Raw genomic sequence first — 27664 nt, forward strand, 5'->3', positions numbered from 1 at the left:
ACGCTGTATGCCATCATATGGGGCCTCCATACTGCAGTGTATTACAGATATTTTCCATCATAGAAACATGTTGGTAGTGAAGAATACAGTTATATACAATATCCGATTAAGTATGCCCCATTGTTACATGGGGACGGAGCATATTGTGGCCTTGTGCATGAGACCTAAGAAGGGTATTTCCATACAGAATGCTGAATACTCATCCAATTGGGGGATCAGGCGGAAATAAATAAATATGTGAATACTTTATAGGGTCGGGTGGACTTACGATTTTGGTTCAAACTAATTCAAACCAAACGGAACTTTTTGCAAAAGTTTGGCCAACCAACCGAACTTTTCAAAAGTTCACTACTAAGGAGTCGTGACCCTTTATTTTCCAATTTCCCGAAGGGCTCACAGAGGGAAGGGGTGATATATGACCATGAGGAGCACTTCTATCCATTCTACCTAAGGGAAGCCCTAATGTAAATGGATTTTTCTGATTGACCCTTAACAAAAAGATCTTGAAAACCAAACATACTTGCACAGGAATATGATACATCTTTACCTAAACCATTCTTTACACGCTGAAGAAATATCTATCATAGCCTAAGCATGCTGGGAGTTGTAGTCAGCAGCAGCCAGTGACGGTTTGATTAGTCCCCGTCTATCATTATATCACGCATTGCAGAAAAGGTATTTTTGACTCCTCCTCATCTTTAAGTTCTTGCCAAAAAAAAAAAAGTGTGGAGTCATATGACCTTCTTGGGAGGACATCCGCAAGAAGCTGCCCTTGGGGCTGACAACTATCGCTGGCATACAGATCCACCTACGGGGCAGGAAGAGGGTTCTCCTGGAGATTACGCTCAGCCAAAGCTTTTTCTTGGAGATTAAATGAGAAGTCGAATTCTGTTTTTCGCCTTAATTCTCTCCTAGGCCTTTGATTTCAGTCTGTGAGCAGCCAGTTTAGCAGAGATCTGCAGTGTTCTGTTGCTAGGAAGCTGCGAAAACACAAATCCTCCCTAAAGCGCTTTCTAGAATGACAGCGCTGAAGCGGTGGCGTAATTTGCAGAGCAAATAAAGTACGGTATTATTAGAAGCACTGATATGGCATTTCATGATTACGTGGAGCAGGAAGAGAGCCGTCACTGATGGAGATGGCGGTATTAAAGGGGAACGCTACAGAAATTGGGTTTTATTATTAGCATTGCCATTAAAAGTGCTTTTTAAAGTCTTTTTATTATTATTTGTTTTTTAGACAACCGGGTCATTGATCTGTGAAAATAGTTAAATCTGCAATGTTTTCATCAATAGTTGCACCTGCTACTACTCCAGGTTTTGGAGCAGGTGTCTCACCCCCCCAGATCTGGGTACAACGCGTCTGCTTAGCTGTTCCGTGACGCCGGCTGAGCGAGATGTACCGGCTCCATTCTGAGGTGTCGGCGGACTAAACAAGGATTCCTTTCTACTCTCGCTGGAATCTAGGTCAGGCCACCATCATGTAGCTGGGGAGAAGCTCCAGCCAAGAGCATGTCGGGGGGAAAGGGGGAAACCATCGGTGCTGTTCACAGTAACTCACGAGACCTCTATAAGCGGGAGATGAAAGTGTGATCATTATCTATTAATTATGTTGTATGCCGTGGGGTGTATCCTCAATGCCGGGAATGTCACACTATGGAGTCAGCCTTGCAGATTAATTTGACCTCCCAAAGCAAGTACCGTGTTTTCCTCGAAAAGAATACCCTGTCTTATATTAATTTTTGTCCCAGAAGAGGCGCTAGGTCCTTTTTTCGGGGGATGTCTTAATATACTTACCAACTGGCTCAGTCCATGTTCTTCCGCTGAGCTCCAATGCACTGAGCCGCAGCATTGATTGGCCAGTTCATAAATCCCACGATGCAATGGTTCTTCAACCGCTGCTTAGCCAATCAATGCAGCACTCGATGAACCAATCACAGCCATCACATTGGTTCATCGAGCACCACATTGATTGGCTGAGCAGCGCTCAAGAACCAATCAGAGCCATCACTTCCTGGAGGTGGGTTTTATGAATCCCGTAAGCAGGAAGGAAGTGATCTTCTGTGGGTGAACGGGGACTGCAGGACATACGGTGGAGCTCCAGACAGCAGCAGGAGGACCTGGGCCAAGCCTGCTAGGAAAGTTGTTCCTTTTTTAATGTAATACAGCAGTGGCGTATTTTCAGGGTAGGGCTTATATTTTGAAGCCTCCCCAAAAATCACAGAAAGGTTTCCTATAGTGATGAGTAGTATAGCAATTCATGATCAGACAGGCAGTAAAATCAGGTCAATTTTTTTGCTAAATCGGATTGGACCACCCAACCAGATTTTCAGCAAAAAGTGCCAAAATATTGACGCTCTGCTTTGAGCAGAAAGGACAGGTGTGTTGGTGCGGTGCTGCTGCCTTGCAGTGCTGGAGTTCTGTGTCTGAATCTGACCCTGATTGGGTTTTGAACCTTGGACCCCACCGCTGACCACTGGGGGGTGCCACCACCACCTCCACTGGGGGCCGCCACTACCACCTCCACTGTTGTTCAAGTTATTTAGAGAACCCATTTACTCAATTCTAATTACCAATCATTTTTTACAACCAGATTGGTCACTCCCAACCTGATTATTTCAATAGTTGCTCGACTAGTAATGTGGAGAGTCCGCTGCGCATTGTATGGCCTGTTCTTGGCCGTAGAAATGAATGGGATTAGGGCAACGATTTTTATTTTTTCGTTGTTTGTGTGAGAAATAATTTGTGTGTATATAGGCTACAATGGACAGCATGAAAGTACGCCCGTCCGATGGGCCCTTTTGGTGATCCTAGACAGATGTAGCATTGTTTTATGACTGGGCATGCGCCAGGGGACAACGGCAGCAGCTGAGTTCCCACAAGGTGACATCATATAATGCCGCCACACTAGCTGTTGCTGACATCACTGCCAGGCCCTTATGTAGTCCAAAAATGAAGCCACACTTGACTGTGAGAGTACAATTATGCACATGTGGTAGGCAATACACACCCTGGGCAAGACATGGGTGGTTGGCACTGGTGGCAATCATGAGCTTGGAGGCAGACTTAAGGGGCAGCTATTGTGGTACTGAAGAGCTCATTTACATATCGGATGGGTAACTTCACTGGTAGAAAAAAATGGTAATTTAGAGAAGTTAAAAAAGTCTGAGTTACCATTTAGGGCAACTACTAATTCAAGGTGGTAGCGTTTTACGGGAGTAAATCGCTGTGACAGCTTCCCTTTATTGTATCACAACTGCCTGAGAGAGAACAATGTGGTGTTGACCACCAGTCACAGGCTTAAAGGGTTTGACCCACTTTTAGCTGTTTTGCTGCAGGAAGCCAACAGCTCCGTACATTGGACAGTGGCCTGAGTTGGTACTGCAGGCCAAGTCCTATTGAAGGACATGCAGTACCAGCCCAGATCACTACATAATGTACGCTTCCTGTAGCAAAACAGATAGGAGTGGGACAGGCCCTTTAAGCCTGCAGCTGTTAGCTTGGAGAATGCCGCTAGGTGGGATCTGTATGCAAAAAAAAGTTTTCTGTATTGCCGTATAGCATAATTACATGTCTGCTCTGTAGACATGGAGGATGGACCTGCGGAATCTCCTCTGGCGAGCACAAGCAACCCCCCAAGCTCGGCTGTGCTTGCAAAAAAAATACAAATGGTTTTGCTACAGCAATTATAATTTTTTTGTCCTGCATCCAGTTTGGCGCAGCGTTACATCCGGCATGAGCTATAATCGGGTACAAGCGACTTTCCATCGGTTCAATGAAAACACAATTAATTGTATGCTACGAATATAGAAATGTAGGATGTTTTCCATCACCTGAGCCAGATTATTAATCCGCCTACCGCGACCTTTATGGTAGCCAACTCCTGGCCGCCCCGTGCACAATGCAGCCATTCTGTCGCTTATTAATATATTATTTCATCCTTTCATTAGACTGGAATGTGCAATCTGTCACCAGACTCGCTCTGAACGGACGCTTGGCTTAGTTAATTACATCTCGGCTTCAGATTAGGTAGGCGTCTGACAGCGGCCTATTGTACCGCCGGAGGTTGAGGCGATTTCGGGATTTGCGGAAAGAAAATCAGTTAATGCAAATCCTTACAGTAGATTTTGGGGTCACGAAGCGCTCGATTCACATCATTCTACACCCTGGGTCTCTCAGGGTGGGACTAGAGGGGCAATGTACCCTGTTAGAGCGCTTTTAGATGAGCCGATTGATCGCTTAAACATGCGAGTGACGTCATCGTTAGCGGGTTCGCTCTCGTGCAGCCTGTTTGGACAGACAGATACATCGTTGGCTCGTTAAAGCGACTGATCGGTCGATCTTTCATATTCGCTGTATAAGTGAATGAGAAGGACTGAACGATAAGCAAATGAGCCAACGCGAAAAGCTGATGTGGGAGATCACTGAGGACAGAGGTGTCGAGCACCTAGTTGTCCAGGATTTGAATAACATGGCAGCTTTTCTTACAAAAACAGCGCCACGCCTGCCCGCTGCTTGCGTGTGGTATTGCAGCTCAGTTTCATTCACTTCCGTGTATAGCAAGCATATGCGACTGCTACAAACTCCCAAAACAAGCCGTTCAGTAGTTTAAAAGCTTCCGGGTTAAGGAGGCTTTAGTACAAAGGTACGTCCTAACATTTGGCGTGGGTGCAAGAAATTAGGACACATAATGGCGTGGAGAATTTTACACATTTCACTATGGTGATGGAAAATATGAATAAGTTCAACATAAATGTGACACTTCGTGGGAGCAAATGGCAGGAGCTTTCCGTGGTAACGTGGAGGGGTCATTAGGACGGAAGGAGTGAGTCAGGCGGACTACTACTGAATTTACTGTGCATGTCTAGTAAATCCTGTAATTCTAACATTCCTGCTTATAAGTATTTTATTGCAGTCGCACGCGCTTTTTGCACTGACCGCGCAGTGGGGTAATCGGCTACTAGGTGCCCCTGCTCTTCTAGTTCTTGCACTTGCTCTAGCTAGGCAGGCAGGTGTGTTCTTAAAAGTGGTATTGTCTGCCATCTGGTGGCAAAATCAGGAATTGCATTTGGGTGGTCACAAAACGTTTTAGTCATTCATCAATAGGTATTGATACAAAAAAAAAAAGCATTGAAGGGTATTATTGGGCAAACATAGATCAGAAGTATTTTTGACTAGATCTGAGTTTCTTTATGATTTGAGTTTTTGTACGTTTTTTTGAGAGATACAAAAGCGCAGCATACCAAGCTTTTCTGTCCCACATAATATATATGACATTCACACGGGCGAGCGCGGTATCGGGTCGAGAAACCCAGACGGATATCGAACTTGTCAAAGTGTGTTTTACCTGTGGATGTGAGACGTTTTTCATACAATTATGCTTTGCATCACTTATGTAAAAGTGTGATCCTCCGGGGCTTGTTTAATGCGCAAGGGGAAAACGGTGCGTATTTTGACTAAATTCGGCCTGCAGCTCCTCTCGCCTTGCAATCAGCAGCCCCACGACTAAGCGCTGCGGCCGCCAGTCAGGTGATGCTTTCGCACCGAAATGATGCTGATTTTGAATCTGATTTTAATGTAAATTTTGCCACGAACTTTTGCCGTTGTGGAGAACCCGCAGCTTTTCTGCTACGTTTGAACGTACCCGTACATCGGGCTAGTAGGACACCTAGTGGTAACCCTGTAGCATTGCATGTTTCCTAATGCATTCTGTGTTTTTTTTTTCAGGTGCCTACAAAAAAGCTGAAGAAGTATGAAAAGGAGTATCTGGCTATGAGAGAGAGCCAGTTACAGCAAGAAGATCCGATAGAGAGATACAAGGTAAGAAAGATGTACTACTTGTATGTTGCAGATAAGAGATTGCATGACGTGTCGCCACGTCGGAGTGATTTCATCATACACTGCACCAACCCCTGGTCTGCCCTATAATGGCTGATGTATATAACACCTCTGTTCGGGCTCGTCTTATTTGTCCTACATTTCTATAACGCATACTTATTCCGCAGCGCTGTACGTATTACATAAGGTTTTGCCGCCATGCACTTGGCAGTAGATCTGCTTAAGCGGCCCGGGCTGCGCACATGATTATGCAATAGTCTATTTTTTACGATACCGACTACAAGGGGTGGAAATCTACTATTATTCTCGGCACTCCTGCAATGTTTTCCATTGAAGTCAACAGGAAACAGTTGCTATCCCGTCCAGCGTGTGAAAATCGCAGAAGCAAATGCAGTTTTAAATTTTTCACATTTTTCACATAAACTGTGCCAGCTCTGGTGGGCACTGAAGAGGGCAGAGGATTGCACTAGGAGTTGTCTGTTTGCAGGTTGTGCTCAAAGTGTGATGGAACAAGGAAGAGCATTCCAGGGTCCAGCTGCAGCACGAGAGAAATCCTGGAGGAATGAAAGGTTTTGATCGGGGAGGCTGATACACGTAGGCTGGGTTCACACAGAGCAGAATTTCCGTGTGGACTTTTGCACAAAAATTCCGGCGGCATTTTTAAACCTGAGACTAAGCAGCAAAGTAGATGAGATTTGCAAAAATGTTGTTTACATGCTGCAGAAACGGACATGTGGCGGGGAATTCAAATCTGCGACATGTCAATTGTATCGCTGTTTACGCTGCGGGCCCTCCTTTTTTTATGGGGAGAGATTTCCGCAGCGAAATATAGGCGGAAAAGCCGCTTCAAACCCGGGTTTTGAAGCAGCCGTTCCATTGCGGAAATCTCACAGTATTTCCATGTAGTCACGCTGCGGACATTCTGCGGAATTTCCGTCCCGTGGGAACCTAGAGTTAGGGGTGGATTCACATCTGCATTGGAACCGCCAGACAGCTGGGGTGGAAAGCGGGTGGACCCTGTTATAGTCAATGGGGTCTGCGCAGGGCAGTTCGGTTCCTTTCAGAGCTGAGGGGGGGGGGGGGGGGGGGCAGCTGGTAGTATAAAATAAATACTTATGTTTCCTCTTCTATGGATCCAGTTATAAGATATAATAACTTCGGCCCTGTTCACGTGTGCGCTCCATCCAAATAGTGCCGGGCACCCCCGGACTTATCGTGGCGTCCATTGCAGTTCTTTTAAGGTTTTTTCATTGTATGCTGCCCCATTGCTTCTCCCATAAGCAGAATCCCTGAGCAGAGACGGAAATCACAGCGTGAAAATGGCCGCCTGTTGTGTGCGACAAGGAGACAGAAGTCATGTGATGTTTAGGGGGTCAGTATGAAACGGATTAATGATGTTTGAGAACATCCTGTGACTATGGCGGCGGACTGCACTACGAGAAGGCCAGGGTCTGTCTTCCATATATTACTATATACTGCAGCCCTGAGCACCACTTGACTGTGATTTGCCGTTGTTGGCACATCTGATTGTAGTAGATGTAATGGATGTCACGCTCCAGTCAGCCCTTTAATTAACTTGGTCTGAGTAGAATTAGAGCAATTAAATATGCAGTCCTCCTGAGGACTAAGCCACATCGGTTTATAGGAATGACCTAAAGCGACCCTGGACAAACAAAGATGGCCGCACCGCCTCTTTATCTACCTGATGTACACTATGTATTAGTATGCATTGGCCAATCAAAGCACAATATGCTGCTTTGATTGGCCAATGCTGCTCACGTGATCATCACTGACCAATCAAAGCAGCATGTATTGTCTTAGACTACCGATGCATGCGAATACATAGTGTAGAAAAGCAGTGCGGCCATCTTTGTTCGATCAGGACCGGCCTAATACTGTCCTCGTGTAAAAGCGGAAGAGGATGAAACCAAATCTTAATCTCTGGAATCCGCAGTTAGTGGTGCAGCCATCGCCTATTGACCTCTTTGGCAGCCATCTTGTGGCGTGAAGCAGTGCCCCCGTGATTCCCACCACTATTGGCTCAGGACGCCATATATAAGGTGGGAGGTTACGCCTAAATAGCTCTTGTCCCTTCTCTTTCAGTTTGTCTTTGTAGACCAGATGTCCCCCGTCTACGCTGTGTGACTCGGAGCGATCACGTGAGCGGTGTGCGTGAGATGTGTGCCCCGCGCAGGACGCGGCTCCAACGCTGTAGCGGTATTCCTGTACATACAATTAGTTCTAATAAAGTTATTTTGTATCTGAGAATCCGCCTTTGTCTCTTTCGATGGTTATATGGCGTATATAGTGTAACATAACCGTATGGGGACAGCGCATTTGTCACGGATGCCGTTAGAGCACAGGAGCGACAGTCGGCCCGTGTAAAGTATCCCTGTCGTTCAGTGAATGGAGGCGAAGCGCGCCGAAGATCTCTTCCGGCCTCCATTCGCTGTGAACGGGCTGAGCGAGTTTACTGCAAGCTGAAACAAATCAACTACTGAGCGATTTCTCACTCCGCCCCTCCCTGTCACGGGACAATATCATTCCAAATCGCTATTTTTTTTCCCCCTCCGGTAAATAGTTGTCCCATGATGTAAATACGTCCCAAGGCCCCTTCACACGGTCAATAGGCAGGAAATAGAACCCAAGGGGTTCGTTCACATGTACGCACAGTCCCTGATAGAAGTCAATAGAAATTAGGCGCACGGAAATTTGCGTACACTCGTGTGAGGCGGGCCTTAGAATGCTGCGTTTTAGGTTTTGTATGGAGCCCATTTATGTGCATGGGCCCCGGCTGTATTTCTGTAGGCCTCGGATTCCATGTTTGTATTTTTTCTGTCGGTTTCTATGCAAATAAAATTGAATGGCATTCGCCATCGTGTACCGCGTGCGCAATCACTGCTTCTAGAGCAGACCTGAACAGTCGGTCTCCCTGCACACTGCCTCAGATGTATTATATCCAATGCACACCTACCTCCGGGACACAAGTGTTTTCACTTTAAATACACGTATTTTGATATTATATATATTATTGTTGTAATGGGGTTTTATTAAAAATGTTGAAGCCTTTTGCTTTCTGCAGCTTCTACCTATGGCCACCTGCAGACGGCCGGTTCGGATCCCCTGCGGTAATTCTCACAGCGGGATCCGACCCACCCAGCCGATGCATGCGCAGAGCGGAGCCAGTGCGTCGGGAAGGACATTTCTGTGCGGGCCTCTGCGAAACCCACACAAAAATAGAGAATGCCGCGATTTGTTTTTCGTGCGTATTTTCACGCGGACAAATTGCGGCCGTCTGCATAGGATTGCGTTTTGCAATGCGGGTACAAGCGGAAATTCTGCAGGAAATCCCGTCACGGAATTTCCGTCTGTGTGCAGGGTGCCTATCACTGTATGTAGACACTATGACCTCAGGCCGGCTTCACAAAGGCGTATTTACGTGCTTAAGTATGCAGTGATTGGCGGCCATTGATTTACAAAGGTTCGTTCACGTGCACGTATTTTTCCTGCGCCTTTTGTTTGCGCAAAAAAACCCTGAGCATGCTCTATTTTCCTGCACATTTGCGCACAAAAGTCCCCATAGATGTCAATGGGGATGCGCAAATCTGCACACAATTAGCAAGGAGATGTGTGATGCGCTGCGTAATTGTGCAGAAAAAAGAACCCACCCATTATTGTTCAATGTCTGGGGGCATCGGTGTTTTTTCTGTTTGGCGTGTACAAATGCACAGGCCTCACACGCGCAAAAAATACAACGATATATGCCCATGCAAGCACAAAAAAAAAGCAAAAACTTAGTGTATATGCCGAAATATACATACGCTCATGTGACGCGGGCCTAAGGGGGCTTTTTTCTTTAACAGGATGGCTCAGTTTGCTTTACCAGTGGATGAGAACGACTGAATGTTCAGTGTTTAAACAGAAAGATTACAAACGAGCCAACGATGATTTTCATGCTTCGTCATTCAATTGTTGGCTGTGTTTACACTGAAAGATTATCTTTTCCAGAGATTCTTTTTTTTTTGATCTCCATAGGAGATCCATTAGGAGTGCTGCCTGATGGCCTTAGGGCCCATTTACAGGTAACGATTATCGCTCAAAGTTTGTTCAAACAAACAAGTTGAAGTAATAATCATTATGTGTAAATGCAAAAAAAAATGCCCGCTATTCGTTCATTTGTCGTACACTTATCGCTGGATCGCGGACTTTACATAGAAGGTGTAGTGTTATGGCCCAGTGGGTCCTACAGAACACTCACAGCAACACCTGTCTATGTGCCATCCTTGGACATAGAAGGTGCCATCCGTAAGAGAGACCCTGTTTCTCCCCTAAGCCTAGAGCTTTGCCCTGATGTCAGCTGGTGTCCTATTGGCTGATAGTCAGCTTCAAATTTATTGGTGTAGAGTACAAGGGCGGGAAAACGGCAACACGGGTCCCTATGCAGAGTGGGAGGAGTAGAGAAAGTGCAGGAAGGGGAAGAGGAGATATAAGGAGGAGGCAGTGAGCAGTTAGGGGAGGTTGTAGTCAGGCGCTGGAGTACTGGCATCAGCCATGACAATATAGGCCTTCCTGTTAAGCATACCATGGTACGTTCTTTGGGCCACTGCACAACCCTCGAGTAGAGCACCCTTAGTGCCACTGTCGGGAGGGACCACAGAGCCACCCGTAACAACCCTTCTGCAAACCCCATGGTCTCCCTCACTTTGTCGCGCTCGACTTTGCCGTTGCAGTAGCGCTGAGTGAGTAGCCTGTGATCCAGCGATAAGTCTTTTAGTGAACTTGCTCTGCATGACCTTAGCGGTGGTGACTGTTGGCTCCTGTAAAAGGGCCATAAAGTTTCTCACTTCTCCTTCACTTTCTTATCACTTAATTTATAACCACAACTATCTTTGTTGTGGTTGTAAATTGGCTGATAAAGTGCTGGAGAGGAGAGATAAGGGTTAAAAAAATATCACTGAATTGTTCGAATTTGAATGATAATGGTTCAGTGTAAACGCAGCCAACAATCGAACAATGAACTATCATTTGCTTATAGTTCAGCTTTCATTTTATGCAAACATGAACAACATCCTTGGCTCATTCAGTTATCATTCGGCTTAAATACCGATCATTCAGTCGTTCTCATTCACTGGTAGAGTGAATGTGAGCTATTTGCGAGCGATTTATCTGCCTATATGAACAGGCTGCACAAGCGAACTCTGTGCCAACCATATATACCTCCGTCCTTTTACCTTGGCATAACTGTCGGACACTCGGTCGTCCCGGCTGTAATCGCTCAGTGAAGAGAGGCGGAGTGGGCTGGAGATCGCTCCAGTCACCGGCCTCCACTCACAGTAAACAGGCAGTTGTCCATAGATGAACGACTGCCTGTTCACCCGGGCCGATCGTCGATTGACTTTTATGGCTGCAGCAACCGGACGAGCAATAAGTGAATGAAGTATCGTTCATCTTTCAGTCGCTGGCAGCGTTTACACTTAACGAGTGTTGTTCAGATTCCCGCGATCCAGCAAGAATCGGAATGATAATGGTTCCTTGTATAAGGGCCCTGAGTCATCAAGCAAGCCTCCCTGACTGATCTCTTATGGAGTCTTGGACTGCAGTTTTTATATACAGTGGTAGGTAGAAGCTGCAGAAGACAAATGGCTCAAAAATGTTAACTAAACCCTATTACAAAAATGATTGTCAGCCCCCCCCCAAAAAAAAATGCCACAAAAATGCCCCCAAATGTGTCCTTCGCCTTTCACTTCTACATACAGTAACTTTAGAAGTAACTGGCAAACACTGTAAATATGCTTGAATATTATAATCTGAGAGCTCAGGACTGCGACAGTATGGGCCTATCAGACACCGACTAAGGGCTCTTTCACATCAGTGAATGCGTTTTTGCGTTCTCTCATCCGCGCCGTGAATTTGCATGAATGGCTGATTTTCTGCAATCGAATGTCGTGCCTAATTAACGTTTTCTCGTCCATTTACGCAAACATGAGCAACGTTTTTAGCGAAAAAATACGCCACACCCCGGAAATCCCTCAGTCGGCATAAATCCTCAGAATGACTTCCAATGCCTACCTAGAGGCCCCTGTAAGCTTTTCCCTGCGCTGGACGCTGCTAAACTGCCTCTCTCTTTTTCTTCAGCTCCCACAGAAGTCTATGGGAGCCGCCGCCATATATCGGTGAAAGGATAGAACCATTTTTTACAGCGCAACATTTTTACGCGCCGTACATTGGCCCGTGTGAACAAATGCATTGGAAACCAATGCCGCAGATGGTCGCGTATATTGGTCGGCCATGAAAACGCGATTTATATACGCTCGTGTGAATAAAGCCTGATACTGAGTACCGCCAAGTAGTACTGCAACTAGGTCAGGGTTCCCCAACTCCAGTCCTCAGGGACCGCCAACAGGTCATGTTTTCAGGATTTCCTCAGTGTTGCACAGGTGATGTAATTATTGTCGGTGCCTCGGACATTGCCACAGGTGTTCTTACCATAGGAGATCCTGAAAAGATGACCTGTTGGTGGTCCTTGAGGACTGGAGTTGGGGACCTCTGAACTAGGTTATTGCAGTTTAGCATGTGGTGCAGCTCACTGACCCATAGCAGATTATACCTGGTGTATTTACTGCTGAGCGGAAGAGCGCTGGCGCATCAGTCATCCGACAATTACGTTTATGTTGTAGGTGTTGGAAAAAGTGTGGAAGGTTAATAAATGACATTTAGCATAAAATCCATTCTTTTCAGCACAGTTGCATTAACTAAAAGTGGCCTTTTTCTGCCCGTTTGCATCTATGCAGCAGAATTGCTGCTGTTTTTAATGATTGTTTTTGAAGAAGCGACGCGGCGGGGTCGGTCATGTGAGGTTTACACACAATGGCAGGAAATAACAGCACAGCATATGCGCGATCTCTCAGCAAACTCTCCCGGCTGGTGATTATCTGCATGTGCGCGCCCCACCGCCCGGGTACTCATGTGACCCAAGCATGCCAACACATATGACTCGGGTGGCTGTCGGAGCAGGTAAGGCCTTTCTAATGCCATGTTTTTAGTACGCTTTTTGGCTTGATTTCCCTATAACGTACAGACTTTGTATTCCTGAGGGATGGCATTGTTTTCTGCACACGTACGCCCGGGCACCCGCTCTTACCATGTGTCTTTGTGGAAGATGCCATGCATACGTTAATCCTGAGAGTTCCCTTTAGAAAAGACAGAATTGGTCCGGTATTTGCATTTTTTTTTTTGTTTGGTATAGTCTTTTTGTTCTTGACAAAAAGTATACCCTTCCGATGTGCGGCGTGAAAGGGACGGGAGTCTTTGTGGACTTTGTCGCGATTTCACTGCAGATCTGCCCGGAGGCTTCTGCTGCATCTGAACTTGTCAAAAGTTTGGCAAGAATCGCTCACTTCTACAGCTGTCGGCTCGTGTGAACAGGCAGTCATTCATCTACAGAAGCCTGCCTGTTTACTCCGAATGTAGGCGGCCGGCCAGAAGACATCCCCAGCGCACTTTGCCTGCATTCACTGACCGACTATCACTCCTGTGTAAACGTATAAAAGCGATCATTTTTGAGACGGCTGTCAGCACATCAAGACAGTTGTCCCGTGTAAAAGGACCTTAAGGCCCCTGCACACGTCCGGGTCGGACAGCAGAATCTGACCCTGTGCCAGCCAGCGACCCCCATGTACCTGTCCGCAGTTTTTATATCTGTGCTGTAGATATACCGGCTGGCGCACATGCGCAGTATAGATTGTTCCACGCCATCGCTAGTTGATGACGCCAATCCCACGACCTTTCCGCAATGATGATTGCGGAAGGGTCGCAGGACGGACTGCTTCAATTTACTTCAATAGAAGTTGTTCGCACGGAAGCTGCACGGAATCGCAGCATGCTGTGATTTCTCCTCCGCAAGCGGAAAATCGCAACCGATTTCCAGTTGTGTTAAGGAAATCGCATTTTGCCATAGGATGCTCTGGGCGGTATTTGCTGCGGAATTCCGGAGGCGGATGCCTGCTCCAGATTCCGAAATGTAAATCCGCTCGTGCGCAGGCGGCCTTAGTCGGCTTCAGTTAGTGGGATTTCTCATGTTCCCATCTATTAAACAATTGATCAGAAATTGATGCCTTTGCGATTTTTGTGCGATGCGTTTTTAACATTAAAAAGTCATATTGACATTTGCGTTTAAAAACAAAAGGCAGCGATATCGCGATCGCAAATGTGAAGGCACCCCGAGGTTCACACATGCAGGTTTCCTGATGTAGTTTTCCAGGTGTGGATCAAAAAAGGGGAGAAAAAATAAAAAACAGATACAATTTCTCTATTTCTGAATCCACTCCTCATTTTGTCTTCAAAATCTGCGTCCAAAAACCTGAACACAACCTGCACGTGTGAACGCACCCTATGGCACCTGTGTATTAGGACGCTTCATTAGTCTAAGCCACTACACCCGCTTGGATTGACCAGTGCTGCCCCCGTCAGGTCAGAGCAGCGTGCAGCGTCTTAGACCACCAATGTATGATAGTCAGAGAAGCTGGTGCAGCCATACTTGTACACCCAGGCCTGGAGGGTGGCGTTAATCAACCATCGCCTATTAGGTGAGCTGAAATGAAGGGCCTAGTGAACAAATGGTGGTTGTCCATGTTTGCACAGAACTACTATCACTTACGTGTCAGTGACTAGTTGGACAATAGTTGTCCCTTTTTGTAAATCCACTTGTAGTCCCCCTGTACTGGCTGAGCATTTTTGTAAACTTTTTTTGTGCTTTATACCCCAGTTAGGGCGCCCACCCACTGGCGTTTTTTTACCTGCGTTTTGCGTTTTTCCTGCACAGGCATAGAGATAACATGTGTTCCTGTCCACTGGCGTTTTTTTTGCGTTGCGTTTGCGTTTTTAACATAGGAACTGTCAGTTGCATATGTGTCCTTATTTTTCTCCTAATGCACCCATGAAAGTCAATGGAAATTAACGGAAACGCCGCGAAAACGCCGCGAAAACGCCGCGGAAAAATCGCAAACGCCAGTGGGTGGGCGCCCTTAAGCTTATTGGGGTATTGCAGTTCTCCAAAAACTATCTGGGCAGGATTGTGCATTAGTGGTAATCTCCTGCGCCCCCTGCTGGCCGCTGCTCTGTGATCAGTAGCACAGGTTATCATTATCAGCAGCCGCCTCCCAGAGTCCAGCCCAGCCAGATCTCCTCTTCATTCTGATCTTGGTGTCTTATCAGGCGGTGCATGTTGTGTGGCTGAAGGTAAGGTAAGTCCCTGCTGTAAGTCCCCGCTCCCACTGCTTGTCGCCTTCCTCCGGGATATCAGCTATCGCCAGTCTGTGCAGGTAGAATGTGTTGTCTGAGCTTTCGGTGTTGGATCCTTCTGCCATATGCTGTAGCAGTGCTTCTCATGGTCCCACTATTACCAAATCTCATCCGCTTCAGGAAGAACTTTTTGGGCTTTTTTAAACAACTCCAATTGAAACTATTGCAAATGTCGTATCGGTGCGCGAGACACAGCTTGTATTTGCTGAGATCATCTGGAACTTTCCTATGTACGCCCCCTTCACTTACGCAAAAAGCGAGTTTTTTTTTTTTGTAGACTGAACCTTTTGTGTGCATCGCTGTATTTTACTCCACTTCTTCCGCTCACATGGCATGCGCATTTGCGCACGGGGAAAAGAACGCTCCAATTGAAATGGCTAATTAGTCCGAGTTCCAGATGTCACTTCTTCCTGCACAACTATACGGTGTTTGACGCATCTCCTTGCATATATTGCGCGCATTTTGAATTTTTTGGGGACTTTTGGAGCACAAATGCGCAGAAAATTGAGAACGCTGCCTTTTTTTTCACAATGGAAATGCGCGCGTAAAATTCGTGCATGTGAACAAATCCATTGAAATCAATGGGTTCTATTCTCTGCGTATTGCTTGCGCAAATACGCCCGTGTGAAGCCGGTTTTATAAAGACGTCTTGGATCAGGGAATCCCTGATATTTCCTCTGTCTAGTGGGACCGGCACCGCTCTGCATACGGCACGCACCCGCTTTTGTGACCCCAAGATTGAGGTTTGGGGCGCTTTTGTATCTCTAAGTAGATCAGGAAGTATAACACTTGAAACATGCATCTTAGTTTTTTCCCACATTGTGCCTCGTTTCCCCTAAAATGCCCCCTCGGTCCTGGTTGATACCGGCAAGGAACGAATATAGTAGATTATAGATATCAGCCCTGTGCATCACACCCAGGGACACAAGCCTGGCGCTTCCTGACACGTTGGCATCTCTGTAGCGTCGGCACAAATTAATTTGGAATATCATTATATTAATGTCGTAGCAATTATTAGTATGTGTAATAGAAAACTAGCAGAAGTGTTCTAGACAATGATCCTTAGCGTACACGGAAAGTTAGATTACTACTTGCCTGAAGTTTGTAGTGTCCCAGTGATAACGAAGCGCAGCTCTGACCCCGGGGTAGTGGTAGGCACTTGCAATTGCAGCCGCAGCCCCGACCCCGATGTAGTGGTAGGCACTTGTAATTGCAGCCGCAGCCCCGACCCCGATGTAGTGGTAGGCACTTGCAATTGCAGCCGCAGCCCCGACCCCGATGTGGTGGTAGGCACTTGTAATTGCAGCCGCAGCCCCGACCCCGATGTAGTGGTAGGCACTTGCAATTGCAGCCGCAGCCCCGACCCCAATGTAGTGGTAGGCACTTGCAATTGCAGCCGCAGCCCCGACCCCGATGTAGTGGTAGGCACTTGCAATTGCAGCCGCAGCCCCGACCCCGATGTAGTGGTAGGCACTTGTAATTGCAGCCGCAGCTCCGACCCCGATGTAGTGGTAGGCACTTGTAATTGCAGGTGCAGCTCCCATTGATTTCAGTGAGGCACAGTCCTCTTAATATATCTGGTGGTATGTCCGTGTGCCAGATGAAAAACCTACTTGTGTTGAGGAACTGGAGTAGGTTTTTGGAATAGTCTACGCTAGTCTCTAATGGAGATCATAGTAAAAGAGACGGGCTGCGGGTGACGCCTAAATCCGGGCACTTTTCTCCACCAGAATTTTAACGCAGTTGAAAGAATAAATGAGGCCCCGACGTCTGGGATTTCCTTTTAAGGATTAGTCCCAGCTCATAAAAGGATGGAATATTACTAGGATATGCCATCACTTTATAATAAGTGGGGGTCTGACCTATGGGACCCTCATTGAGTCTATGAATGAAGGCCTTTCGCGGTCTTTTCCTGCATAGCAGCACCCAGCCAACTGCTGTGAAATGAGAATACACATTCCAGTGAATGGGACTGGCGGGTAGTCGGGAGCGCCGCTAGGCAGGGAGTAATGGCGACTGCGCCACAGCGCTGCACTCCTTTCATTCTCAGGATCAGTAGGGGTTCCAGAAGTCGGACCAGTCACCGATTATAAAGTGATGGCATATCCTAGTTCTATACCATGACTGTATGAGCTTGGAATAACCCATTTAGTCCCAGGCCGCCCTCAGGACTGCTGTAGCCTCCTGCCTTTCTTTCTGTAACCTTAGTGTGACTAGGGTATAGTCAAAGATTAGGCTCCCTTCACACCTGCCTTGGGGGTTCCGTTTACCTGTTCCGTTCGGGAACAGGAAACGGGAATCCCCTGGTCGAACGGGTCTGTCTTATGACGGAACCGAACAGCACAGAATGGACCCCATTGACTATAACATGGTCCATTTGGTTTTCATTTGGCATTTTAACGTATGTTGTGCCGTAAATGTGAAGGCAGCCGTATAGAGTTCACAATTTTGTCGTTGGGGAAACAAAATAGAATAAATGACCGTTAGGCCGCTGTACACTAGTCTGACCAGGATATCGGTAGGCTGCACCCCGTGGTAAACTTTGTGAATGGGCCTCATTTATCAAAACCATCTAAAAGAAAAACTTTGTTGCCCGTAGTAACCAGCAGCAGATCAGTATTAATTTCTTAATCTGCTCTGGTAAAACGAAAGCTGCGCTGTGAAGGGTTGCTATGGGCAACAAAGACTTTTTTTTTTAATGAAACCGGTTTGATAAATAAGGCTCATACATTTTTTTTTCCCCAATGACCTTTTCTTTTCACGAAGTGAGTGTGAATACACCCAGATGCCTTCAGGCCAGGAACCCATCGTACGTGATCTGTTTGGCCAAAGATTATTCTTTAGTGTACCGTAGCATTCCAGCCTTTATATATGATGTAACAGTGGTGTTAGCGCGGTGTAGATAGATTATGTCACAGCGTCATGGAAATTGCAGGATCTGCGAAAATATTTTTTTTTTCTTGTCCCACCTTAAACTGGTGAAAAACACAGTTGGAATGGTCCAACTTGTTGTAGATTTACGCAATTTTTTTTTCATGCAACTGGCCACATGTAGCTACATGATATATTTTTGCAATGTTGCAACCGACTGGCCACACTTTTTTTGTATGTTGGTAAATATGGAGCATATTACTATTTTGCTGTTGTCTGTTAGGTAACAGTTTGCCCTCTTCTCCCATCACTATAATCAGTGCTTCCAGATTGAGTCTATAGTACAAATCGGGCACATTTATTAAATTGGCTAAACGAAAAACTTTCTGTTGCCCATAGCAACCAATCACATTGTACCAGAGCAGTTTAAAGGCTTATTCATCATTACACTCTTGGGTTACTCTGAGTTAGCCGTGACATGAGCAGGTGAATCATGTGACCCACTGAAGTACAAGCTTTCTTCCAGCGCTCATATCATTGCGGTAACTGCAATAAGTTGTATGTCAAAACTATCAAACTTTTCAAAAACATTCCCATTTTGCCCCCATTTTCTTGGCTGCTTATCTCATTGTATAATAAATTTGACGATTTCTCATTGGTCTGTTGTCATACGACATATTGCAGCTGGTGTAGTTCACTAGATTTGCCACCAAGGTGCAAAAAAAATAAATATTTTTTTTTGCATTCTGCCTATTGCAGTTACCACAACGCTATGAGGTGAAAACAAAACTTTTCTTATAACATCCTTTAAAACCTCCTCCTAGAAGCAGATGGATAAAAGGGAGGGGGGGGGGGGCGCTTTTTACACGTTTCAAGCCTCACAAATTGGCTTCTTCCTCATGATGTAATTTCCAACCTCACGTCTCTGGTTAAAAACAAACCACTGCTACACGTATGGCGAATAATCAATCACATTAAGGATGCAGATGACCTCATATCACCAGCGTGGTCGACTAGGACATGGAGCACTAAACATCAGCAAGTTGGAAGGGCGATTCAGACCTCCAGGATAGTGACTGTCCAGAACCCTCATCCGAAAGGCTTCTCTGGGTCTTAATTTTGCCAATATATATATATATATATATATCAAATCAATTGCCCTGATAGAATAAATTGAGCTGCTACAATATTTTCTGAGGGTCAGTCTGATACACCTCAGTCCATACAAATACGTATTCTCATGCATACTGAAGGATCTGACCCTGGAGCAGCTACCTGTACGGTGGGACCGAAGACACATTGTCATACCCTGATAAATCTATAATCCCTGGGGGCTTGAGGATTGGTAAATATGCAATAGAATATCCATCATGCGCCGGTGGAAAGATTATTATGGCCCTCGGCTTGAATTGCCGGTCTTAATAAAGTTCCCCCTATGTCTCTCCAATAGATGCAACATTATAGACCTTTTTTCCTCTTTCACACGGGCGACATCGATATCGCAGCTTTGTACACACACTTTTGTAGCGTCAGTGATGCTTTTTTCTTGTGGCATCGCGTCGCTGCTAACCATTATTTTCTCGCGCAATTTTTATAGCGGGAAAGTTAATAGGACTTTCCCATCGCACCGCACGAAATAGCAAGTTCATGCGATGCAATAAACAAGGAGGCTCCATAGGGAAACATGGGCTACAAAACATTACAAATCGCAGCTGTATAGAGCGTGCCATGATTTAGTATTCTCGTAATATAGCAGCCTACAAAACCTCGCTCGTGTGGAAGAACCCATAGGAAAGCATGGATTCTACATACATTTGTAGCCTGTGTATATCCAGCCTTAAGGTTGAGTTCACACGGGACTGATTTGCCGCGGAGATTCTGTGCAGAATTTGTGTGCGGCAAATCCGCCCGCAGCTCCTATCCCGGGATAAGCCAGCCACGCAGACGAGATTTTGCAAAAATCTCGTCCACATGGGGCGTCAAAGTCGGGCGGAACCAATGATGCTGCACGGAATTAACAGCCGCAGCATGTCCATTCTTTTTTTTTTTTTCCGTTCCGGCCTCACTCCTCTGTATGGGGAGAGAAAGCCACAACGAAATGCTGGCGGCCGAACTGCTCTAAAACTAGAGGTGAACTGCTGTGGGTTTTGAGGCTGCGGGTCTCCCGCGGAAATCACGTGGCTTTTCGGTGTGGGCAGGCCACGGGATTTCCATCCTGTGGGAACCCAGCCTAAATGCTTTTGATCCAGTCCGACAAAGTGACCAGGTGACCACTTCATAACACGGAGTAGGTGATCTCTCCAACCGTGGCTCATGTATCTAGTCATGCGCCATACAGTCTTATGTTCTTATTTCAGTACTGAAACCCATTAATGGGAAATATAGCAAGATGGGGAAGAAGGGAGTCTGGAAAATCTCTGTGGTCGTCAGAAGCAACAAAAGCTTTTTGATTTCTCCTGGCCAAAATACTGTATTTTAGGTCTGTATCATGCCCGGTGAACCGAACCCCATGGTGGTGTAAAGCCTTCCTGAGGACTCCTGCTATGGGCAGTCTATCTGCTGCCATATGGTTCTTCTCCCCGACACCCGGTCATGGAGTTATTCTCCACTGGTAACACTATACCTCCATTATATGACAACTGATGAAGTGTGCCAGGAGTTTTATTTATCTGTCAGATTTATATGGGCCCATAGACTTCTACAGCATTCCAATAGTGGACGTTGTGTGGAGCTGTAATAGGGTCATGAGCAAAAGAGATATTTACTGGGGATTTTTTATCTTTGGAGTTGCGATGACTCGTTTAGAAGAAGGAAGTTCCGTTTTGTTTTTTTTACCTTATAGAGCCATTTGTTGCGTTCTAATCATTGCAGCGACAGAAGTTTCTCCAGGAAGACAATAGTGCGGTCAGTTCTCGTAAACACCAAGTCTTACCCTGTATTGCAATAGATAGTCGCTTTGTTTCCTGCACAGCAGCAAGTCAGGAAATAACCCAACCTTCCTATCACACTGACACTCAGAGGCTTCGGTACAAGTCGTCGCTGATCAGTCAAGGAAAGCAGGGCCAAAAATAGCCGCAATTCACCTACAAGCCAACATATCCTGCACTGGCTACATAAGGACCGTGTGAGTATTGCTTCCGCTGTGTATTCTGGATAGGTGGTCGTCAGCTTTTGCAAGAACTACAACTCCCATCGGGTTCCGCTGGAAGTTGTAGTTTTACAGGTAGGCCTGCAGAGTTTATGAGTACATGTGGTTTGGAAGAGCTGCTGTGCGGCTGTTCTTGGTATCATTTTATGTCTCTTGTAAACAAAAACCGCCCGGGGCGAGTCGCTCCTACACTTGTGAAATCCTTGGCTTGTTGCTTCTTCCTGCCTTGTCCTGCCAAGCAGTCAATTGAGTAAAATGCTGCGCTGTCAGGGCCGGCTGCTGCCGATCGTGTGTGCCGGCTTGTGACCAGTCCTCAAGAGACCATCGGCGTTTAATTCTGGCCTGCCTGACCTGCTCGTAGGTTACAACTCTCATTGTCCTCGTCTGATAAGGGGGATGACGGATGTGACCGAACAGGTAGAACTACTGCTGGAGACGTGTCCCTGAGCTCTGGTCCCGGCTGCAATGGCTTAACTAAAGATGCTTCTGCTGTCTTACTTCTCCCTTAGTTAGCAGTAAGAAATGTAACCCGTCTGCATCTTGTTCGCCCGCAGAGAGAAAACCGGAGGCTCCAAGAAACCAGCATGAGACTGGAACAGGAAAATGACGACTTGGCGCATGAACTCGTCACCAGTAAGATCGCTCTGCGCAATGATTTGGACCAGGTGAGATTTTATCCACTACGTATAAACTATGCAGGTCTGTGGTCGTTCATAGACCGCCGGCAAATTCGGATTATCCCTGTTTGCGTACAGGACTGTGTGAAAGTTTTAGGCAGGTGGGGGAAAATGTTGCAAAGTAAGAATGCTTTCAGAAACAGGAGCGTTAATAGTTTGTTCTTCAAGTAGCAAAATGCAAAGTGAACGAACAAAAGAGAAATGTCGATCAAACCAATATTTGCTGTGACCGCCCTTTACCTTCAAAACAGCAGCAGTTCTTCTAGGGACACTTGCACATTGTTTTTAAAGGAACTCAGCAGGGCGGTTGTTCCAGACATCTTGGAGAACTAAGCACAGATCTTCTGTGGATGTCGGCTCGCTCAAATCCTTCTGTCTGTTCATGTAATCCCAGACAGACTGGATGATGTTGAGCTCAGGGCCCTGTGGGGCCATATCATCACTTCCAGGACCCCTTGTTCTTCCTTAGGCCTCATGCCCACGGGCGTACCTACAGTGTTTTACCAGTGTTTGTGATGCTGGTAGAGACCACATATGGCTGCGAGTGCCTGCATATCTCACGAGGACTGCATGAGGGGCTTCATATGTATCCTTATAAAGTGCAAACTGCCCAACAATTGAATCCAGACAACAAGCCGACCAGATGGGAATTTGCTACCAAAATTTTTGATTGTATCAACACCGACAGTCACTTTTTAGGAAAGGTCTTGTTCTCAGATGAGGCCACATTTCATCTATCAGGATACGTCCGTCAGCATAATGTGCGGATATGGCGAACCAAAAATCCCCATGACTACATGTCCGAGATGGCCCACAACTGAATGCTTGTTGTGGTGTAATACATGATAGGATTAGCGTTTTTGGTATTTTTGATGAACATAGAGTTACTGGCCCCGTATACCATGACATGTTGGAGCAGTTCCTGTATCCCCCAAGTAGCCGATCTACAAACTAATATAGTCTTCCAGCATGATGGAGTCTCCCCGAATCCCCACACATTGGAGTATAAATGTTCGAGGTTCCCTCAATAACATCTTTCCAGATCTCTGGATTGGACTCAGCAGACTAATTTGGTGACCGCCCCATTCACTATTCTTACATGAAGGACCATGTATTCACAATTACATTGAATGATCTCTCAGATTTGCAGGTCCGTAACCATGATGTGATTGCTACTGTAACAGTGGGCATGTTGGAGAGAAGGGGGCAAGACATTGAGTAGACTGGATATTGATTGTGCTCCGGTGGGGCACATGTAGAGGTCTATTGGTTTGTGCCCAAAATTTTTGAGTTCTTCTTGCATTCCCTATAGTTTTATTTTCCTACCATTTGTATTCTCTGCTCTGCAAACTTAACAATGTGAGAGGTGTGAGCGGAACACCCTGTATGTTCACAAAGCTGTGGGTCAGCTATTTCAGATAAATTGCTTGTAACGAGCACCGATCAACAATGCAGTAAGTCTATTGGCAGTCGTTTAAGGGCGTATTCTTCTGGTTGTGAACAAATGAGTGACTGCATGAACGATCATTTACAACTCATTGTTCATGCACTTGTTCATTTCCATTATTGGCTGCAGCACATCCCCTGCTTAAGGCCCATTTAGACACAACAATTATCCCTCAAAATTCGCTCAAAAGCTGTCTTTTGAGCAGTAATCGTTGTCTAAATGTGCCCATCAATCACTGTTCAGCCGAATGACTATTTTTAGTTCTGCAGAACAGCTGATAAGCAGGACCGCACACTGTGTTCTGCCCGTGTAGAGCTAATTACAGCTGATAACATGGTTACAGCTGTTCTCAACTGTTAGTTCCACTAGCAGAACAGCTGATAAGCAGGACCACATGCTGTATCTGCTGTCCATGGTGCTGAATTGTCCATGGGGAGTCTGTGGCTGAACAATGGAGCTAATTACAGAGCTAAGACTTGAGTTCTGCAAGAGCTCCCAGAAGATTATTTGCATGCAAATTAAGCTAATAAAGTACTAATAGCAATTAGTACCTATTAGTACTTTATGCAACACAATGGCTGATCTATCAATGTTTTGAAAGATATCTGTGCATTTAAATGAGCCCTTACACAAGAGGATGTGCAGCGGCAAACTAATATTTATGTGTACCAAAACGATAAAGTCAACGACATACAAACCAGTTATCGTTTGTCATTTGGTTGCTTGACATGCTTACATCGGGCAGTTATCGGGAAGAAATGTTGGCCGGCACTCACTCTGTGTAAAAGGCCCTTTTACTTGCCGATGCCTCCAGCTATCATTACAAGACTGAGTATTTCTGAAAGGCCATGATGGTTACAAGCAATGTGGCTTCCTTCTCTCCTCTTCATCCTGATCGGCCCGCAGGAGGTGACAGATTCATTCTCTTTATGAACCTTTGCTTCACCAAGATGGCCGCACCATCCGGGCTTATGGCTGTAATCAGCTACTAACCATCTGCATTTTTGGTCGACAGGCTGAAGACAAGGCAGAGGTGTTGAACAAAGAACTTCTGCTCACTAAACAGAGGCTGATTGAAGCGGAGGAGGAAAAGCGCAAACAGGAGGAAGAAACGGCGCAGGTGAGGACTGTGTGAGATGTCTGTGAGCCTATCCGACACCATTCTGTTACCTCTGGGAAATTCAGAAAAGTGTGCAGGTCCTCTAAGTTGTACTCTTAGTTGCCTTTTTCTATTTTATAAGTTGGTCTCGGAGGAGATCACTGTCCAAAAATCTTTTCCGAAACCTATACTTAACCCCTTCCTGATCAGCCCATGTAAACTAAACTGACCCTTCGGTTTGAGGATTGGACAGGATGAGGGGTATATCACCTACACTTGTTCTTTTCTGCCATCCGTTTGATTTACCGGTTTCGGTCCCTGTTTTCAGACACCCAAGATGGCCAAGATAATCTTCAGACTACCTCATCCCCACAGCGCTTCGGTAGTGTAAAGGTCCATTTACACAGAACGATTATCGCTCAAAATTCGTTCAAACTATGGCATATGAGCGATAATCGTTGTGTGTAAACGCTGCCAACGTTCACTCTTCGGCTGAACGATGATTTTAAGATGAGTTGAAAATCCATCGTTCAGCTAGAGAGAGGTAGCAGGGACCACACGCTGTGTTCTCCACGGGAGTTGGAGATTACAATGTATTCTGCCAACAGGCTGTAAGAGAATAATGGAGCTGTGTGCAGAGCTCAGACCAAATGCTGTGCTCTGCAAACAGCTCCTAGGGGGCCCTTTTACACGCAAATGAAGCTGATAAAGTGTTCATTAACACTTTATGTAAAACAATCACTTAAACTGTCAATCTTTCGATCGTTTGAAAGATTCTTTGCGTGTAAATAGGTCTTTAGTCTACCAATGTACTGTACCTGCTGTCTGATTGGCCAACGCTGGCCAGTTTGGTGCATTACTAGATATAAAGTTGCAGTGGCCGTCCTAGACAACCAAAATCCAGACAGATAAGAACAAGTACAGGTAATTAAAAGCGTACATTTCAACAAACAGGTATGCACCACTTGCAGGCCTCCTGCGTGACACGGATCCATTTTGCATGCGCATCCTCTGCTCTGGTGTGAATACGTTCCTATCGTGCAGAATGCTAAAAACTTGCCCTGAGTTCTACCCTGACATTAGATGCTTCTAGGCCTTTACTAAAGAATTTCTGCGCTTGGATGATGATCACCCACAGATGCTGCGGCTGAAGCTTAAACATTTTTGGGTAGATAAACAAATGCAGCATTCTGAATGATGAAATTTTACTCTGTGCACGAAGGCCAAAAAGGCCTCTGGTCATAGAAGGGTTAAGGTGTTCCAGTCAGAGAAGCCCAGCGCTCTGCTGGCCATGTGGAACAGGCAATAACATGACAAGTAGAGAAAGGTCAGGAAGAGTATCCTTTCTCCTTAAGGAGACAAATAAGAAAGATGGAACACTACCTCTGCAGCGCCACCTATTGGATAGCAGCCTTCCTGCAAATCCTTTCCCAATCTTTAAGACCTGTATAAAGGGTTGGACATTAATTTGAAGAAATGCTGCCATCCAATAGGTGGCGCTGCAGAGGTATTGTTCCATTTTCCTTATTTGCATATTACCCAGAGGAGCATGCATGGCCTTATATGTCCCATCACTCACCTCCTAGGTGTCTCCTCAAGGAGAAACAATACCCTTCCCGACACCTAGAAGGTGAGTGAAGTAGAGATTGGGTATCTTGTACTCTCGTTTTTGGTTTTTCTACAGTGATTAATATTTAGAATCCTTCTCTGTAGGGTTTTTGGGCTCCATGTTTATTATCTCCCTTCATGATGGTTACAGGATAAGGCTGTGCGTCGCCTGCAGCCGCCGTGAGTTTGTTATGATTTAGGATGGATTTATCATGGAGTACTATCAGTACAGTCTGGATGCTGGGATATTCCTTGTAGTACTGTAGCGCTACCAATGTTGCCGCCGATCGCTCTGCTTACACTTTACCTGTTTTTGCGCCTGTAAAATATATAAATGGATAATAAATGCTTCGACTTTTTTCTTCTGCAGCTAAAAGAGGTTTTTCGAAAGCAATTAGAAAAGGCAGAGCAAGAAATTAAAAAGACAACGGCGATCATAGCGGAATACAAACAGGTAAGTGCCAGTCATCACAATCGTGAGTAAGGGCTTGTTCACATGTGCAGTCTAGCTTCCTGCAGGAGGCGCTAACTCCATATGACACTTTCCTACCAAAAGGAATTGGACACCTGAGAGAGAATCAAAACTAGTATTTATTTCCATATGTTAATACTTAGTAGAGCTTCTTTGGCCCTAATGACATCAGATACTCTCCGTGGCTTACTTTCTATTTATGTCTGATAGACTTCAGCTGCTTTTTCCCTCCATTCATCCTGCAAACATCTGGCAAGTTCTCTCAAGGAAGACGCATCGGCCCTTCTATAATGTTGTAGGGAGTGTCGTCAGTGAACAGTTGAACAATGAAAAAACATTCTACATAGTGACGAAATGCATTTCTCCATCTTCAAACTACATTAACGTACTGGGTGTGGAGGATGCCGGGGAACGCCTTTTCCCTGATACTGTTGTACCAACTGTTACGTGCGGTGGAGGTTCCATTATGGTCTAGGGATATTTTACGTGACACAGTCGTAGTCCGTCGGTTGTAGTGGAAGAATTATGAACACGGAGGGGTACCTTGACGTTCTAAACAGCAATGTGCTGCTAACAATGTGGAAATACTCTGGGAATGGTCGGCCATACTTCCGACAAGCTAGCATGCCTTGTCACAAATCCAGTGCTGTTTTACATTAGCTTGAGGATATGCATGTTGCACAATTGGACTGTGGAGCCCTGACCTGAACCCTACTGAACATCTTTGGGACGAACTGGAACGTCGGGTCAGGAAATATGAACAGCATCCATCTTCTTTGAGAGAACTCTGCTGTTCTTTGCAGGATGAATGCAGGGAAATGCCAGCTGAAGTGCATCAGACATTAGTAGAAACTATGCCATGGAGAGTACCTGATGTCATTCAGGCCTTAAGAGCCCCACCAAGAATTAACATATGGAAACTACTATTGATTCTTGCTCATGTCTGCTCTTACTTTTTATAGTATAGTGTATCATAAATGGGGAATGGGATTTATTAAATATAATATGCAACTGCCTGGTGGGATGAGATGTCCCAAAAGATGTTGTTTTGAATGCTAATTAAGGGTAAATACTGGAATTACGGTTTTTTTATATCCCTCATCGCCTTTTCTTTGATAGATATGTTCTCAGTTGAGTACACGGCTGGAAAAACAGCAGACCGCAAGTCGGGAGGAGCTGGAGATTGTAAAGGTGAGACCGTCTCATA

General features: G+C 45.7%; 1 protein-coding gene across 4 annotated transcripts in view; it reads left to right on the top strand.

Moving 5' to 3' along the window:
* Positions 1-27664, top strand: part of RABGAP1L (RAB GTPase activating protein 1 like) — a 332919-nt gene that overhangs the window by 303375 nt on the left and 1880 nt on the right. For 3 of the 4 annotated variants that reach the window (XM_066597506.1, XM_066597507.1, XM_066597508.1), the window contains 5 exons: positions 5725-5817; positions 21709-21819; positions 24294-24398; positions 26356-26439; positions 27577-27648. In XM_066597506.1, coding sequence (XP_066453603.1) covers positions 5725-5817; positions 21709-21819; positions 24294-24398; positions 26356-26439; positions 27577-27648 — 465 coding nt within the window. Of the gene's footprint in view, positions 1-5724; positions 5818-21261; positions 21572-21708; positions 21820-24293; positions 24399-26355; positions 26440-27576; positions 27649-27664 lie in introns of those variants that run through there. The other variant, XM_066597509.1, reaches the window with a different exon arrangement.

Source organism: Eleutherodactylus coqui, chromosome 3, assembly GCF_035609145.1.
Source record: "Eleutherodactylus coqui strain aEleCoq1 chromosome 3, aEleCoq1.hap1, whole genome shotgun sequence".
NCBI lineage: Eukaryota > Metazoa > Chordata > Amphibia > Anura > Eleutherodactylidae > Eleutherodactylus > Eleutherodactylus coqui.